The sequence below is a fragment of the Pipra filicauda genome, unplaced genomic scaffold (assembly GCF_003945595.2).
Source record: "Pipra filicauda isolate LSUMZ 115617 unplaced genomic scaffold, ASM394559v2 scaffold20_size4479445_pilon, whole genome shotgun sequence".
NCBI classification, from domain to species: domain Eukaryota; kingdom Metazoa; phylum Chordata; class Aves; order Passeriformes; family Pipridae; genus Pipra; species Pipra filicauda.
The window spans coordinates 3,050,503-3,069,584 of NW_024104321.1; the positions used below are offsets into that span (position 1 = coordinate 3,050,503).

General features: G+C 38.6%; 1 protein-coding gene across 3 annotated transcripts; it reads right to left on the bottom strand.

Moving 5' to 3' along the window:
- Positions 1-1,752: 1,752 nt before the first annotated feature.
- Positions 1,753-17,330, bottom strand: LOC113995947 (carbonic anhydrase 3-like). 3 transcript variants are annotated; one of them, XM_027736522.2, is made up of 8 exons: positions 17,095-17,330; positions 15,962-16,159; positions 14,752-14,959; positions 9,545-9,677; positions 8,633-8,725; positions 7,664-7,729; positions 6,644-6,799; positions 1,753-2,933 (listed from the first exon to the last, which is right to left on the bottom strand). In XM_027736522.2, the coding sequence occupies exons 1-8, from the start codon at positions 17,138-17,140 to the stop codon at positions 2,814-2,816; spliced, it is 1,020 nt and encodes a 339-aa protein (XP_027592323.1). In that variant the 5' UTR covers positions 17,141-17,330; the 3' UTR covers positions 1,753-2,813. The 3 variants fall into 3 exon arrangements, with proteins under 3 accessions (XP_027592323.1, XP_027592324.1, XP_027592322.2); XM_027736523.2 differs by lacking the exon at positions 14,752-14,959 and having other exon boundaries at positions 9,545-9,663; XM_027736521.2 differs by lacking the exon at positions 17,095-17,330 and having other exon boundaries at positions 14,752-14,954; positions 15,962-16,064.
- Between the last annotated feature and the right edge of the window lie 1,752 nt (positions 17,331-19,082).

The window sequence follows — 19,082 nt, forward strand, 5'->3', positions numbered from 1 at the left end:
ATTGTTTCCTTGATCTGTCATGCTTACTTCTGACAGTCCTTTAACATTGGAAGGAGGTCTGTAAAACAACTGCTAAACCCCATTTTCATACACTTCCTCCTATCCACAACTGTCCCGGGCCTAACTTAGTCTACCTTTTACTAATTATAAATACAGATTATATGAAATTAACTGCATGAAAGAGTCCAATGACACTTTCTTTACAGTGATTACCTTTACTTTTAAGTTTGCAAGTTAATAAGCATGGCTCTGGAGGCAGCTTCATTTACAACACCCAGACAGCTCCTTTGCAAAGCATGACTGGGAAACCACCATATTGTTAAAAATCCCTGAGATTTAATGTTCCAGATTTGCAATACCATAAATTGAAAGAAAAAAACCCCTGCTCTAAGCTCTAAGATATGCAACTCAGTTTAATAAAGCACCTTATAAAATAACTTACCTTGTAATTCACAGCAAACTATGCATTTTGGAAAATCAATTTTTGGGTTCCTTTTCCTTTTGCTAATGAAGCAACATATAAGCAAATAGATATATACTGCAGAATTGACTGTAAAAAAAACAACTAGAAAAGTGTTTATAGTATTTTTTCTCATATTTTCACACATCAGGAAATTGCCATTTTCACCTAAAGCAGGAAGAACTGGTTCTATCAGAACCCTGTCCTACATCGTCAGTGGTGTTCTGTGACTTGCATTTGTGTTCAGAATAATATCAGTTACCAGATAGAGAATATTTCCTGATGATGTTTTGGATATTTACTTAGAAGTTTATGAGCAAAAGAAATCTTTAAGATTTAAACCTTCCTCTGAAGTACAAAGCACAATCCAGCAGCATGTCCTTAACCCTACAGCTAACACCATGTTGGGTACTGGTGCTCAAACACAAAGCTATGCTTTGAAATATCCTGGAACAAACCAGCTGGGAAGAAGTTAAATTTAATTATGTACTTAAGAGACATATTTTCAAACATAGGGACCTGCATAGGCTTTATTAGTGTAAGCCATCCATCCGAGTAAGTGGAATTATAAATATGTAAGACAGGTCAGCAATATGTACATGCAATGTAAACAGATGTTAACTCATCTGAATCATTTCCCAACAAGGCTACAAATGAAAAAGTGCAAACATGAACAGCACAATGCAAGCCACTGGGAAATTAGTTGGGAAACACTAACAATAACTAAATGAAATTTTCAAGCCAAAACACTACCTATTTGAAAGAAGAAAGCAAAGTGAGGACATAGTCCAGAAACCTTCACAGAGGGGAACCTGTAGATGAGGAATATAACCCATGTCCCATCACTAAGCTCAGCAACATCCTCCTGCTCTAGAACATGGCAGCCAAGTCCAGCCACTGCCAGAGCAGTATCTGCTTTGTATTTTCAGAGCTCAATATAAATTACCATTCGCCTTAATGGTTTTAGATACAGACTGAACTTTTCCACTGTGCAATCAACTTGTGAAGTTGATTCATATGATGTTGCAGAAAAGCCACTGTCAGAATAGAGGTGATCTCACTAAAAGAATACATATGGATGTATCAGTGAATAGCTATTTAAGATGCTATTTCCTTGCTTGCAGTCATGTGAAGTCAGCACTCCTGTAGTTCAAACAAACATCTAAAAAAGATGCTATCCATCATCAGTTTCCATAAAGGTATATTACAGAGGACATTGATAAGTCTTTCTTTAAAATTCTGTTCTTTTTATGTGTTTCTAAATAGTAAAAAACCACAGAACAAAAAAAACCTTAAGTAAACATCTTTATTATTGTTAGATTTTTTTAATGCAGAAATAGTGTTATTTCAGGTATAGGCTTACAATCCTGTTTCATTGTTGTTTATGCCAAAACAAGAGAAGAGAACACCCGGGTCAACTGCAGTTTGATCAGGAGCCAAAATGTGGTTTCAGATATTTATGCACAAATTTCACTGACAACCGTGAAGTGAGACTCTGTCTCAAAAAAAAACCACAAAAAAGATTAAGGACTCTTCTTATTTTAACACCCTTTTTACACAGAAAAGCCAGTTGCATACATGAAGAAAATATATATTCAAGATATGAGGACCAACTTCACAAAATTCATGTCACTTTGACTGCTACAACATTAAAATGGAAAATTAGTCTTTTGATAGAGGCAACCAGTTGTGACACAAACCGAAACAGCTCTTTCCCCTTTCCATTGTTTTAACTACATATAACTCAGTGAATACAGTTTTCAGAACAGACTTCTGTTTCACCTGTCCATTGCTGTAAGAAATTAAAAGCTTAGTTCTTTATGAATTATTATAATACAATTTCCTATCCTTTCATATTTTATGTAAGTATCAAATACCAAGAGTGCTTTCACTTATTGCCAAGAATGCCTTGTACATTAACTGGTGCAGCTGAGAGCTGGATATGGATAATGCTGAAAACAACTATTGAAAAATAAGTTTTTAATGGTGAAAACAATTCTCTTAACTGCAACCTCTTTGGTACGCAATAAGGCAAGCATCAAGGGACATGTGGGCAATAGGAAACGGTTTTGTAATTGTTAGTAGAATCTTCTTTCCTCCTTTTTACTATTAACAAAAGCTAATGTTAAAGCAGTTATGAAGAACCAAACAGATTCTCTACTTCCATTTTAACAACAGGATTTGCCTAAATAAATGTTATCCTCTGAAAGTGAAATTCACATTTCACAATTCAAGTTTCAGCCTCCAGATGTACATCTAGAGTTCTGTCTAAATGCAACAAAGGACACAAAACAAAAACATCTCTTAGTTCTAGAGGTCGCCTCACTCGGAGCCACCCAACATGAGCCAGGTCCTAGAGGAATGATGCGCTCACCATCCTGAAATACCGAGGCTGAGTCGGGCGCCAGTTATCAACCAAGGGGTGATCAGGTTCATTCTCGGCATTCTTGGATAGGCTGCGGAGCTTTGCCATCTGCAGAAGAGCGAAAATTGAAATGTCCTGATGGGAATCCTTTGGGATCAAATCCACAGCCCATCAATTAAACCAAGGAAGCTGGTCCAGCCCCAGAAGCTGTGGAGAAAATCTCCTTCAAAGTTGTGAAGATGTCCTTCACCTCCCCCCCACCACAAGAACTATACTCATGCTCTTTTCCTCACAGTGATCTTCTTAGAAATAGTCGAGATGGCAAAATGGGTCCTATCTGAACAGGATTGTGAAAAGTAGTGTCATTTATGTACTGTCTACAGGACTGTGTAAAGCCACAGAAACTATGGCAAGTACTCAGAAAATGCAAATAGAGCAGAACGTGCTCTAATAAACCTCTCCTACTCTAACTCTGCCTTAGTGCCTCTAGAATTGCAAGGTGTTAAGGCTAAATTATAAACCAGTTGTTCATTTTCATGGTAGGTCTGTAGCAGAGGATATATTCTGCTGCAGTGACACAAAGTTCATTATTAACAACAGCAATATAAATCTGGATAATGACTGGGTCAAGGTTTCAAATTGTTTGTAAACAAGGTCTGCAGCTTGACTCTCCCTGGCCATTTATTTTTAACCAAGGTATGGGTTTTTTTGAGGGATGCCATAATAGGAGTTCTGCCCATACTCTTCAAAACTGTATAATGCTCTTCCTCTACTCCTTTCTGATTTTCAGAGGGCACAACACATATGCCCACTTACAGAGACATTATGTTCATTTGTCGTCCCTACTCTGCACAACATTAGACCCAAAGCACATCAGCTCTGACTCAGACACTTGACACTTCCCTGTTTAAACCACTTACCACAAAAGGCATGCACACATTTTCCATGTGTAAACTTGAAAATGTAGCCCCATGCACAGCAAGCATCACCTTTGTTCACAAGGAGCTTCAATATGCTGATGTATCTACCTTTTCCAGTACAGACTTCAAGTCAAATAGAAGCAGAAGTTTGGTTTGGGTTGTAAAACCTGGGTTCACTGTGATTATACTAGTTCCAGTTTATGGACTGAGCTAGCTCAGGCATCTCAACATTGTTCTTCACTACACAGTTCAGAAAAGCCAGCTATCTCAGTCTGCCTGAAAATGATGACGTCACATTTATAACCAGTATAATATGCCTCAGATGGATTATTAATCTGAAATTAAATTTCAGATTTCAGATGAAAAATAATTTGTATGAGAAGAGTAAGAGATGAAAATAGTTCATCAGTTTTCTTAATACTGACAAAGCACTATTGGAGAAGGGTGCTGAAGTTTATTATTATTTGTGGAAGATCTGCTCTACTCAGTAAAAAAATATGTATTCAGGTTACAACTACATAAAGATGAAAAAATTAAGTCTGCAATTGGACAGACTTATTCCACAGTTAAATTCCTATTCTTTCATTAAAAGTAATTTGAGCAGCTAGGCCACCCACTCTACATCTCACAGGGATTTCTGGTGAATTGACTTTTTCTGCAGAGTACTGATTCACAGCCACTGCACTTACCCTTGTGGCTAATATACAGTTACCATCTGGCTGCAAAAGCATCCAAGCAATCCACTGCAAATGCACACGCACTTAAAATAATCACTATTAATGAGGCTGCCATGGTAGTACATTTCCTAGGATTAGAAATAATTGGCAACACAATCCTCTTATGAATACGCTGTTTAGACTGCAGGACCTCTGGAGTAAGCGAAGGCTTTCTATTGTATTTGTATACAGTAATTCACACACACTGCCAACTCTGCCTGAAAAGCAGTTACCTCAGGATAAGAGCCAGTGTCCTGTCTGTATGTAATAATTTCACCTTTACCTTAAATGCTTCATTTTTTCTACAGGAGGGCTAGTTAAAGAACAGTCTGTATGTTTCCCAAAACTCACTCACTTTAGAACAGCAGAAAAAAAGACCATGACCCAAACACAGCAGTGTTCAAAAAGTCTTTTCATGAAGCTGGATCAATGATGTGATTAGTTATTCCTTTAAAAATGGATTTTAAATCAGAGATGCTCAGTAAGGACTACACTTTTCCCAGCAAAATCTGGAGTTGACCTTCTGTAATATAAACATCAAAGCAGATTCATTTTGTGGAAACCAGTCAGACCATATTTGTAGTTTTCACACAAGTACCTACTTCAAAACTGCCCCCATATTTTAATTTTTGGATGGGCAAGGAAACAGGATGCAGATTAATTCAATAAACTAAAAAATTAAGCTGTAGGTTATATGAATACATTACCATATTTCCTCTCTTGCCTCTCTTCTCATCATACCTGAGTTGTATTATTTAAAAGAAAGATCCACATAAATACAAAGTACTAGAAAATGGAAATTATTTTTGGTGATACATACACATCAATCAATGCACTGAAACACATTATCACCTTGAGAACCTCAAATGAAAAGTTATGTGTTTACCTATATCTACATAATATGTCATTCCCTTGATTAATACTCATGTGCTTACTATCCTGGAGTCTTGGAATTTGTGCTATCGTATCACTGTAGTCTGCTGGCTAGAGGAGTAACCTCAGATGAGAAAACCGACTCGTGTGGTATGAGTAGAATCATAGGCTGAAATGAGGGCATTCAAATTCCTACAAATGGGATTGAGGGGAAATGAGGATTAGCAAGAAATACTTCTTTACAGCAGATGACCAAAGAAGTTTTTCACATTAACAATAAATTATAGTTGTCTGATGCTGCTCTAATTTGTGAAAATTTAGCTCGTATGCCTTCCAGAAACACAGGTGTCAAGCACCTGATTCAATAACTTACTTGGTTACGTGATGCCATCTAGAATATGGGGCAGACAGAATCACCAATCCCATTACTTTTGTATTCTGACAGACAATGGTTTTGAAAGCAGCATGCTTTAAGAGACACATTTGCAAAGTAGAATATTCAAAAAGTTGTAAATGCTCAGCTGCATTATGTAAGATCACTGGACTCCTGCTTCATTTAGTGTGCAATGTAATTAGGGTACCTGACTGCCCTAATGCATTTAATTGCAGATGGTCACTTTTTCAAGGGACTTTATTACAGAATTTATCCAGTTATTCCCCTCAAACATTCATCATGGTCAGCAATGAAGACTTTACAGGAGGAAGTTTGAGACAATATAAACGTTTGAAAAAACCTGCATAATCAAAGTTTTTGGTGCAAACCTAAAATAGGCTTTAGCTAAATGTGTCAATGTTCTGATTTAAATGGTTGCAGAGGAATACGAGTTAATGGCTGGAGCTCTTGGTGTAATGCAGTGTTTTGAGCTCTATGTAAAATACAAGGTATGAGCCATATCCAGCTGCATCCTTTCCTACTAGCAAGAGTTAATGCTGTAAGAATACAAGGCTCTCAAACCATTACAGAACCAAAGAGAGAACTACTCTTTTTTTTAGTTGATGTTGCAGGAGTGGTCTTGCCCATGGAGGCAAGAAATCTCATCTATAGTAACTAGAGCTTGCTGTCAGTCACACTCCAAACTGCTGTAATCTCTTACCATCTCCACTGTGTTATGTTTTTACTGATTAAAAAAGCCTTCTGATGTCTGTGGACTTGACCTTCCATGGTGTCTGATGTGGGCTAGTATTTCAGTGTCCTTTTAATCATGTAATTTTTCACAAACCCAATGAGCATTTTCCTTGTCAAAGGAATAAGATCAGGTTGTGACATATAAGTAAAAAGTGAGTAAAATATTATCAATTTGAAGTTTACCTGGTCTGAACTGACTATGATAGGCTCTCTAAGAATAATCCAGGTGACACACTCTTCACAAGGTGGAGTAGTGAAAGACCCATGGTATGTCCAGTAGTCATGAGATTTCGGGAAAAGAATTGAAGGATCAAAGTTTGGAAAAGGAGCTTCTTTCCCCTTTAAAAAAAAAAACAAAACAACACAACAAAACCAAACAGAAAGCTCATCAACAGATCTAGTCTATTTGCTCTATTTTAAGAAACAGATACTTCAAAGGTACGAACTAAGGAAACTAAGCACAGATCTACACAAGACATAATGATGCAGTGTGAAGATAAGTGGACTGAACAACCGTCACAGATGGGCCCAGATAAGCAGGACACAACGTAAAACTCCGTGATGCTACTTGTTGTACCTGAGCTAACTCATGTGAAGCGGCGTCCAGTACCACTGTGTTTCACTCACTTCTGTGCAGAAATACTCTTCCTTCTGGTCTCCTTTCTTATGGAAATTCTGCCTATCTATTGAATATTGGATTAGGTCACCACAAAACGAAGTGGGACAGGTACTACTTTTATAATATTTGTGCTGTTAATGAACATGACAGCCTATGAAATATGAGATTTATCACATAATGTTATCTGAGACACAAATGTCTAGTCAGTGACATTTCCAGAGGACCATTAGGCAGCCTATATTAAGACTGAACGGACCAATTTCCTAAGGTGCCTTTTATTTGCCACTGACCACTGAGGGAATAAGACTCCATGCCTAGTTTTTAGGTGAGTGAAGTTTAGCGAAATGTCTCATTTTCCCAAATTTAAAAGGACCACTAAAGCCAGAGAAGGCTCATATGTAAATGGAAGAAAGGACTCTTCATGTTAAGGAATGGTTGTCCATGGTTTTATTTACAAATATATTCTGGCAATGTTGCAGAGCAGAATTTGAAAGCCAGAAACTCAGGCATCTCGATTTTTTTTTTTTTTTTTGTCTTGAGATTTTGCAGCAATCTTCCTATAATGAAAAGCCCAACATCATTACCTTTGTTTTGATAGCATTTATTTCTTCAAGAATTCTCTTCATCTCTGGTTTAGGAGTTTCCCCTACCTGTTAAAAAGAAAGTATGAACTAAGCAAAGAGTTCTTCTTAATCAGCTTTCTTATTTCTCCTGTATTTCTACATGTGCATCTAAACATACATCAACCACAAAGTTACAATACATTAATCCGACCCATTGCCCACACCAGCTAATTAAGCTAATGTCTTCTCTTTGTACCCTTTGCCTGTACCCCAACAAATACTATGATACAAAGGGAGACATTTTATCAGTACAGAAATAGAGCATAACAGGTAATTTCACAATATAGTTATTCCTGTTGACATTAAATTTTAGCCTAACAAAGATAAACAGCTCTTTGGACTCAAGTACAGAATTTGGAAAAAAGTTTTATTCTAGTTTAAAAACAGATTTCATGGTCAGATCTATTGTTTGCAATTGTTGATCTCAAAAAAGACATCTGGCTTTCTATCCCTAATGAATATTAATTAAACAAGAGAGAGGAATGGCCAATATTTAGGCTAAGGCTGCATGCTCCCAAAGGGATTTAAAAAAAGGATGAGTTACATGTATTGTCTGTGAGAGAGTTTTGTTTGAGAGATAGTTCATGAAAAGCCTAGAAGAGGTATCTGTCCTTGAAATCTGTCCACGATTAGCACAGAAGACAGCTGACTGCTGTTGGGCAAAGGGCCACTTCTGACACATGTCCCCATTCCACCAGCCACACAGTCACACAATAGCTACAGGGACAAGTGTGTGTACTATTGGGTGCCCTTTGAGATAACATGACTCATGCTCTATAACTTGAAGAGGATACATTATCAAAAGTCAAGTCCTTCAGTGTGGTAGAATAGCTAGAATATATATTTAGAGGTTTTTGCTTTTTCTAACTCTCTAAGAATAGAAAACTCTACAGTAGCAGTAACAATGAAGGGTTACATGTTTCTACTTACTTGCAAAAATATGGCCAAAACAGCTACCCCATCAGTTCTTCTCCTAGCATCAAGGTAATTACTGTATTTGGGATTCCAGTGTAACATGTGTAGCTTGAAACAAAGAAAAACATGTATTGAACAGCATTATTGAACAGCAAGCCATCAGAAGCTGAATTTACAGTTCATCATATAAATGAGTAAGTTTGAGGCAATAAAGAATATGATTAGGCATTCCAAAAATGGAAAAAGAAAAAAGGGACAGCAAGTCATATATTAGTAATATCCGTCATATATTACCATTTCTACTACTATTTGCTTTAAAATAAACTATAAACTTAATACAGAAATTGAAAAACTATAACTGAAATCTCATCTTAAAACTGAATAAGATGCTAATGTAAGCAGGTAAAACACATAGTTCAGATGTCATCTACTGATATGTGATTCATTTCCATTCAAATTATAGCCAATTCCAGCAAAGAATCCATGTGAATGTAAACTCTGTACATTGTTAGTCCACAATTCTCATCTTCACTTACAATCCTACAGTGGCAGAGAATCAAAGTAACATTCTTCTTCCTTGCTGCTACTGCAAGTTTATACTTCTGCTATAATACTATACTTTCAGAATACTGTTTTAGTAAGTTTGCCCTGTTGAATAATTCAGTCTTGCTGTATAGTGTTTCAAATCATATTGTTTTGAGAACATGGAAACTTTTGTTTCACACAGTATTTTTCTTATGCTGTGGGAGTTACTTCAGCCTAATTCAAATTTATAAGAATTGATGGGAGTAAGAATAAAATGGTGCAGATAAATAAATAGAAAGAACTACCTGAAAAGCAGACAAATGGCAAATTTTGTCTCACTTGAACAATAATGACAAATTTTACTTTACACCCTGTTTTAAAGTAAAAAGTGGTGAGTCTTACCTCTCCTGCATACCTCACTCCATTCACAACATGCTCAGAGCCATGGTCATCAGACGAGCCCCAGTGGAAGTGCAGCTGACGTAGCCTGAAGACTCCTGGAAGTGGCCCACCTCTCAGCACTGCAATGGATAATCTGCAACAGCATCAGACTCAAGTATCTTCCAATTCTTTTAAATGAAATTTTAAAGATATTTACTGTACATATTTACTGTACAGATGCATCTACAGATGCTGACAGAACTGAGTGCCGCTTGAAAATCTGCACTGATTTTAGCAGCAGTTCAGGCAACCATCTTCAGCTATATGCACTTACAGGCAGATGAAAATTTTTTGTGTCTAGGCTTCCATTATAGTCATTAGAGATCATTGGTTTAATTCAGCTGCATAAATGAGCATCTAGTACTTTCTGGGATATTCCAGAAAGACCTGGACAGGACTGAAAGATGTGATCTGGGATCTGTAGAAGAACTGTACATTTCTAAAGCAGTATCTGGAGGCATGGTGAAGTAGATTAGGTTATCAAAGATATTTCAAGATGCCTGTGTTTGGGTAACTGAAGTAATCAGAATAGTCAAGTCTCCAGAGCAATTCTGCTTGCCTTAAGGTAGACATCAAACAGATGGTGACCTGACTTGCTCTCTGGACTCCATTGATTAAAGGTAACTCCAACTCTGTTGACTAGAATGGCAGTTTAGAGATATAACCCACCAACTTTTAAAATCCCAAAATAAGACACCTAAATTTAGACGTCTTAATCTCTCCTTGAATTCAGTCTAGTATCTACCCATACAAAAGCACACAAATTGAGATCAACTACTGAAGTGCTAGATGATAAACAAATTCCCACAAAACACTACAAAATTGTGTATCTTACTGCAGGCTACAAATTATTTCTTTAAAAAGCTATGAAATTACTGATGCTGCTTCTGCTATAATGGCTACTCCCTCTGGCTATAGAAGAGAAAGAAAACAGTAAATGAGCCAGAGAAGCAATCACTGAGAATGCAGTTTATTGTCCTAAAGAAAAGTTCAGCCTGTGATGAATTCAGTGACGAATGATACCCACTATTCCAAATAATCTTACCATTTTTAAATAATATTGTAAATGAAGGTGGTGTATTTGAAAGGATCAATAAAAATGGAAGAAATTCTTTACATACATCAAAAACTAAAAGATATTCAATTCTCAATCACTTTTTTTGAGGATGGACGTCACAGCATTCCTATAAAGCACTCAGCAGTACTCAAGAACAGGTCTTTATATGCCAGAGAAAAATATCCTTCAATCTGAAAAGGAATTAAATCCATTATCATGTCAAGAAATAAAGTACTAAGAGCACAGCAAGCTGTTATTCTCAACAAATTCCTTTTACTTCTTCCCACAGACATTCAGAACTGTGGCCGATGCAGACACGGTAACAGCAGTAGCTGACAAGACCATCAATTCTCCATTAGAATAGATCTGTAAAACCAAATAATCCTCTTTAAGGTAAAAACATGTCATTATTTCCACTGATGGGCCATCAGCAGACATTTTCGATTGGGCGTTAGGTGAAGCTCTGCATCACCTCGTGCCAACACATTCCAGCTTCACTCATCTATAAATAGACAGTAATTTTTACCTAGCACAATTTCAGCAGACAGAATGATGCAACCGACATCTCCAGAAGGACAAAAAGGTGTTTCCTTTCTTTTAATTGCAAGTGTGTAGTATTAAACATATAAATATATGAAATGACAATGCACATAAATGAAATTCCACTACATTTTAAAAAAAAGAAAAGTAAACACAGCAATTACAAGAATCAAGTTCTCCGATATCTAAAATATAAAAAAATCTCAAACTATGTCTACATAGCTCAAAATTAGTAAAAGAAATCTTTATTTTTTTAAACATGTCTTGGAGCCTAAATCCTAAAGGTATTTTTATCCTCCTGGGCTTTTGTTTTTAATACCACACAAATAAATACACAACCATATAACAGACAAAGAATATGAAATAAAAGTTTATAAAAGAAGCGGTGGTATCTTCACGTTGTTTTTCAGTAGTATTAATATATGATATTTATATGTAAGAGGGAATTATTCTAACAATTATTACACAGGAAATGTTCACCTTAAATATCTGAGACTCACAGTTTTAAGGCTGTAATAGCTGTTTTCCTATCACAAAACACTTACAACAGGATGCTTTTCCAGAAGGCCCCATGACTCACTCTGAGCTTCTACCTATGCCACTGTATGAAATAAAAAGCAAAAGCTTGAAAAAAGGAGCTTGCAGACTCAATATAGGCTGATACACAGGCAGCCAGCTCTTCTCTTTCTTAAGTCTTCTGAAATACTGTGTAATCCTTTTCATATGGCTAGCTGAATGGCTGGACTTACTTCTGAATATTGGAAACGTGGCATTTCTGTTTGTTGTTCTGCTGTACAGGAACTAACAGGATGGTCACAGCAGAGTTACCAAAATGTAACTCCCTTAAACTTGCTGTCAGTAAAGTAACATGGGCCAGGTGCAGGAATATACAAACCAGCCCAGGAAGACAACGTAGAAAAGTATTCACTCCTTTTGATGCCTTATTGTTGCAAACTCTCATCCCATTGCTCAGTACCGACTATATGAGTCTCCACATCACCCTCCATCAGCATCCGATACCAGACATAGAAATGTCATGTCAGTTTTGCTCAAATTCTGTTCCCCGCCCCATCCACATAGAAGAATGGTCTATCACAGAGCAATCCTACATGAACACACACATGAACATCTATTCCAGAAAAAAGTTCACCTTTTATTTGATCTACCTCAAGCTGAGCAGCATGAGACAGAACTGGCTAATAAAAAAATGGGTTTTTTTCACTCTCAGTGTAATCACTAGGCAAGTGTTGCACAGAAGGATGTAACTAAGGCAATAAAAACCTTGTCTCTCACTCTGTGTACAGACAGCAAAATTAAGGTGTGGTGCAGTTCAAGTGGAAATGGCCACTCAGTCACTTTACCTTAGCTAGCTCAGTGTCATTGACAATAGAAATGTGACAAGAGGGGTTTGAAATAAGTGCATCCACTTGCTGAGCAGCTTCTGTACGGGTCTGGTTGTTAATCTGTGCTCATGTCAATTGTCAAGTGTCCTCTCACTATAAAACTGGCAAATTTCGGCCTACAGAAATGCCTTCCCTGTTTGCTATGAAGGCATACTGTGAAAGTCAGGTGGAAAAATGCAAGGAGAACAAAACACTCATGAGTTGTATTTATAAACATGACAAGAAGTAACTGTTCTTACAAGAGTTATGATCTTGCATCCTGCCAAATCCATAAAATGAACTGGTAAACCACAGTGAAATTAAATTAGTAATGTATTACTGTATGACAATTGAAAAGACACATTACCTTTGTTATGCTGCTTTATAACAGAATCTAACAGTGCAGTACAGAAACCACAGCTTTTTCAGGTCAGTGCCATATTTTAAATGTCTAAAAAAAGCCTCTGCTCATAAGAGGATTTCTGTACTGAAACAGTCTGGCTAACTGCAGGATAAAGGGTACTTCCTAAAAGCTTTTGGAACTGAAATTTCAGTTCTCACTGATTTTTTTTTTAAGCAAGCACTGAATAGGTATGCAGAAGAATTACTTTTGTTTCTATTTGAACTATTTACTCTTACAGGGAAAGACTGGGAAAGAGAAGTGTCAGACAGAAGTCTGTCAGCCTGCCTCCCACTCTCACCTACCTTGTAACATATCTTTTCCAGTTTTGGAAATTTGCTGGTCGATAAACTTCCATAAAAAATGCCAACAAAAACAACAAATTGAGAAGGTAAAGAAAGGCATCCATTTGATATAGCCTTAGTATAGCCCTCCCCAGTTGCTCTGTCTGGGTTCCATTACCAGAATTATGTATCTTTACTGTTTCTCAAATGATCAAACACCATGATATAACCACCTAACGAAGGCATTACAAGGAAAGCCGAAGAGTAATTAATTGTAAGGTAGTTACAAGCTATATATCTCACTCAGCACCATGACAGTGGTCCCACGAGGTAGATTCTCTCAGGACACTTCTCTGACATGAATACTTTGGGAATTTTAGAAAAAAATGGACTCTGCTAGTGGAAATAAGATTGCAGCCCTAATTCAAACCAAAACTAGGTCACTGTTGGATCTAAAAAAGTATCTGAGTTGCCATTCAGGCCAAAAAAACATACCAGTGGTAGGATGCCAAAGTACCCAAGTTCTGGTATGTGTTTTACCGGGCCCAGCCACGTAGGAGGTTTGATTTCAGCTTCCTGGCTTTTGAGACTCCAGCCTCCACCTGCAATGATTTTACAGTGTATAAGGCCCTTCTTCTACGTAGGTCTGGTAAGACAGGAAACTGAGCCCACAACAATCCATTAACTTGTACAGGCAGGCAGCAGAGGCGTGACACCACTCCTAAAGCAACTATCTGTCAAGCTAGGCCTTCAATTGTATAGCAGATTCTTAAACGGGCTTTATAAATAGCTGGAAATAAATTCTCAAATTCCTTCCACTAGACTAACTCCAAAGATAACAGTAATAAGGCCTTATTTAACCTAATACCTGAATTACATTGGATGGCACTCTCTCTAACAATTTAAGGAACTGTTCCAATTGTGAATATTCCAAGTGTTCTTGGCAGAAAAGACACAATGGATGTAAAACTTGGAGACATCCAAGGTAATTAATTTTATTAATTTTGACCCTTGTAATTTTTTCAGCAATCTATTTTATCTACAATAATGGAAATCTAAATAGAAGTGCTGATGTAAACATGATCACTCTAACTGAAAAAATAAACGAAGCCCTTAGTTTTCTGGTTAACTCAGACATAATTCAGATAGACAAAGTGGTAGATACATATATAGACATACTCAGAACGAATGTCTTTGTTCCAAAGGAATAAAAGTTTTGTTCCAAAGGAATAAAAGTTTTATTCCTCTATGATTGCTATTGCGTATGTATGTATTATGCAGCTGGCGGTTCTTTTACATAAAAAATAAGCCACTGTACATATCCTAAAAAGCTTAAAACATGCTCAAGTCAGTAGGAGTATGCACAGTGGAATTTGTCCTGCAATTAGCATTATATTAGAGAAGGAACACCACCCACAGTCTCCAAAGGCAATGGTATAACAAAGGAGACGTAACAGCAAACACTGGATGTTTCTTGACTTCAAAGAGTTGAGAAATACACCTACTTTTTTTGCAGTGAGTCACTTTTTACTTCTGAGATCAAAACACAACAGTTACTGAGCAGTTCATCTGAAAAAATATTCAGAACATGGCAAAACTTTCTGCTCTTTCTGGTGAGTGTTGCATCCATGCTGTAGATTGTTGCGCCTGGATACTCCCTCCCTTTCAAAATCCTTTGGCATTTATGCAGAAGATGATATATCTGATGCTGTTCTAACAAATACAACAGATGGTAAAAAATGGTAAGTAATAGTCATGGAGGTCTTCTTCTATGCCACAGCTACATCTCTTTACGTATCATTTTATCTGATATGAATAATATTTTTCTTTAAATAACATTAAAAATTCCCACTTTGCTAGAAAAGTAATCAATCTCTTGACTGTATAGTAATTTGTGACTTTTGGTAGTATATTAACTAGTTTACATACATTTTGATCCTCAGTTTTCATGAAACCCAAGTCATTAGTTAAAATCCATTAAATTAAATTCATGTCCACATATACTTAACATGAAACAATCTATTAGTAAAATTCCTCCTAGTAATTATGGCTGTCAATCCTAGTTATATTGTAATAGAAAGTGGAACTTTTAATGTAGTTAAGAAATAAGTCTGTACACTGTATGTTGTCATAGATACAAGTGGATAAAAGATTTTGAACATTAGACCTGAAACACTGAAATTTCTCTGCCCTATAATCTTCATTAAGACAAAATCTCATGAATGCCGAAGAGTTTTAACAGATTAAATACCATGACTTCGTGGCAACATCTGGTTCATTACTTCATTGATCAGAAATTACATGAATAGAGTTTTTAAATATTGTAACTTAAGATGTTCTGTTGGGCATCTCAAACAGCTTAAATGGAATTCAGCTCTCACACATAAAGCCTGGACTCCTAGCTCCTGGAAAGCAACACAACTGCAATGGCTTTTTGCAAGCTCAGAAAACTTTACCTTACACTGTAATTCATCCTGCACCATGTTTCTTTGCAGCTCTCTACATTCCCTAGGATTTTACCTATAGACTTTAAAAGTAGTCCCAGGCCTTTCCCAGCAGCAGTGCAGGGCACTGGAGTCACAGAAACGTGCACATCACACATAGGCAGTACACAGAGACCTTCTGACAGCCTGAGCATTCAGAGCAGGCTCTTCCATACAAATTGAGAAATATCACTGATATATAATGACAGTCAGAGATGCAAACAAAACTGACCTGATCTATCAAATGAATCATCAAACACAACTCTGCAGGTCTTCCCATTATTGAGGATGGTCTTAGCTGCACCAGGATCATAACTAGCAAACCATGGCAGTAGGGAACTATCATAATGCACCTCTTTATTATTGATTTCAATTGGTGACTGATGACGTCCTTTTGCAGTTGGGTAATTTTTGTGCCACTGATCTGGTCCTAGAAAAAAGTACAGAGAAATATCATGAAAACCTTTTCCAACTAGGTATAAATTATACTTTTGTAACAACAAACGCAAGCTTGGCTTTGCTTTGGTACAGAACATCAATTCAGTGCATTAATAAGTAGGTTACTAATTGCCTGGTTATTATTATTCATGCCCTGTCAAGAGTTTGACTGTACAAAATGCAATCTAATTATTCTAGCTGGAATACCGGATACTGCAAGTCATTCAACTGAACCTAAAACTCTCATAGCAACCTCAAGACTTATTAGGAGACTGATTATTAGGAGACTGACAACACACCAAGGAAGGAAACTAGAGGTGTATATACTCCGAGTCCAGCAGTGGCTAGAAATTTGATGGGGTATACACAAAATTATTCAAATGTGGTACCGTGTATTCATCTGGAGTGAGAAAAGACCACCAATCCCTGAACAAGCCAGGAATTTGAAACATGGATTTAATTATCATTATGGTTTCACCAGTAAATTCATGTGGACTATGCCTGTCCGAGGTTCAGCTGTTAGTTCCTGTAGCAAAGCGCAGGAACAAGAGGCCACGCCTGTCCCCAACCTCTGCAGGCAGGAGGGACCGTGGCTGTACTGCACTCCCAATTTAAGGCTAGCTTAAATTTGACATTTGCTATGTCAAATTTTAAGTTACATTAACAGTAGGAAAACTGACTTTATTTAACTTAGAAACACCCTGCCAGCGACCTCTCCTGCCAATGACCTCTCCTGCCACCAGCATCGCCTCTTCCACACCTGCGAGCGACAACCAGCCGGCCACGGCCACGCCACCTGCACAGCCCCGGGCCCGCCTGGAGCCCGTATTCTCCCGTCATGCTCCCTCGGGACGCGGAGCCCCCGTTTTTCCTGGGTTGTGCTCCCCGACCCGCGGCGGGGCCGGGCCGGGCGGGCCCCCCGCTCACCGTTGTCGCTGTCGTAGCCCCACGGGTAGTAGCTGGGGTTGATCATGGTGCCGGGGCGGCGCCGCGCCCCCGCCTCTCCCGGCGGCTCCGGCAGGACGGCGGCCTCGTCTCACGGCGGCTTTTTATAGACTCCCGCCAACTCCATGCCCTTCCCCGCCGCCGGCGGGCCGGCAGAGCCGGCAGGACCCCGCTGCCCGGGGGCGGGGAGAGCCGCGGGGCCTCGCACCGCCCGCCCGCCGCCCCCAGCCCGGCCCGGCTCCTCAGGTGTCCCGGCGGCTCGGGACAGTGCTGGGAATGCCCGGTGCGGGGAAAGGGGCTGACACCGCCTGCTGCGGCGCCGAGGAAATGGGAATATAGAAAAGCATGAGTGTCCAGCACTACGCACAGGCCGTATAGGAATAGTTTTCAAGTTCTAGTAAGATATGTGCGCATACAGACATGCACATAAACCAGGAAGCTTAGCCTGGCTGGCTGCTGAAATTAAATGCGCAGGTCACAGGAAGGCTGCCCGGGCTTTTTATGGCTGTTTGTATAAAGCCTATTTGCCCTAAGACCTTGTCAGGTTCGGAAAGGCTGGGTCCCTCCACAGGAGATTGTGTTGGGGACGTGGTACTGGAACAGGCTCCATAGGGAAGTGGTCACAGCACGAAGCCTGACAGAGTTCAAGAAGCATTTGGATGATACCCTCAGGCACCTGGTGTGACTCTTGGGGATGGTCCTATGCAGGGCTAAGGTTTGGATTTGATGATCCTTGTGGGTCCCTTCCAACTAGGCGTATTCTGTGTTTCCCACTACATGTGGGGTGAAGGGATGAGTCCAACAGCTTCTGCGTGCAAACGGCTATCACAGGTTCACACCCTTCCCTATGAAATTCCCATATATACACATGGGTTCCAGCACTGCTCCCTGCTGTGCAGTCTCCCGTTGCCTTCATAAACAGCTTCCCTGCAAAAATTCCGTGGCATTAATTGCCCCAGCCTTTAAAAAGGCGCTGCTTCCTCTACTGCAAGGATTCTGGGAAACTGGAAATCATTAAACTAGCTGAAGATCCAGTTCCTGTCAGCTCCAGATAAAATCTTTATTATCAAATTAAGCGTAGGATTTGTTTGTTTTGCTTCAGCTCTAATTCTCTTTTCATTTAGCACGGTGTTATGCATCAGATTGCACTTAAAATTGTAAACATACTTGTTAGTGTGCATGTGTTCCTTAGTTCCTTATGTGACGCACGGAAATCAAATGACTTCTAAAAATATTTGTTATTCTGACACACAGGGAATTACCAGGCGAGTAGAGAAGACAGAGATTAGCACCAGTGGTGTAAAATGGATGAGGGACTGACTAAGCAGAAGACAAGACACTGGACTGAAGGGTGAATTATTGTGATTTAAATTTTAGTAGACTTTCTGAATAAGAAGAAGTGAGATTATTTTATTTGCTAGTAGTGAAGTGAGGACAAAATTACAGTTGGATAAAGAAAAATGCAAATAGCACAGGTTGAAAGTGTGGAGTTATTATGCAGAAAAGTTCAGCATCCCTGAACATTGTATAAGCTACAGTGGGTGAAATTTAGTACTAGAAAGTGCAGCACGGTGGTCTTGAATCATTTTCCTGGCTGATACATTTTTTGTCATATGAAGAAGTGAAAGAGAAGAAGGAAGAGTGGGGTTTGTTGGTGATAACATGTCAGTAAGCATCACCAGGCAGGAACTGCTCACAAAAAAATCCAGGAACAAACTGAGGACATGTTGCTGGAGCTGGAGTGATCATGGTATGACCTCCTCTGAGACAACTCTGTTGGCCTCATAAAGCTGAATTAGGATGAATTGGAACAGGTGCAGGGGAGACAAGGGAATTAAAGAGCCTCTTTTATAAGAGGAGACTATAAAAGCTTAGTGTGCTTTGCATAGTGAACACATGGTAAGATGGGAAGTGACAGGTGTCTGTATACACACATCATCAGAGAGGTAAACACCAACAAATGATAAGAG

What these genes read in the sequence shown, in the direction of transcription:
- LOC113995947 (XM_027736522.2), bottom strand. Translation starts at nt 17,140, where the DNA reads ATGATCAACCCCAGCTACTACCCGTGGGGCTACGACAGCGACAACG. An exon ending in GAGTGAGGTATGCAGGAGAG is followed by an intron (nt 8,726 to 9,544) that starts GTAAGACTCACC and finishes CTTTGTTTCAAG; the next exon opens with CTACACATGTTACACTGGAA. An exon ending in TCATAGTCAGTTCAGACCAG is followed by an intron (nt 2,934 to 6,643) that starts GTAAACTTCAAA and finishes GCTCTTCTGCAG; the next exon opens with ATGGCAAAGCTCCGCAGCCT.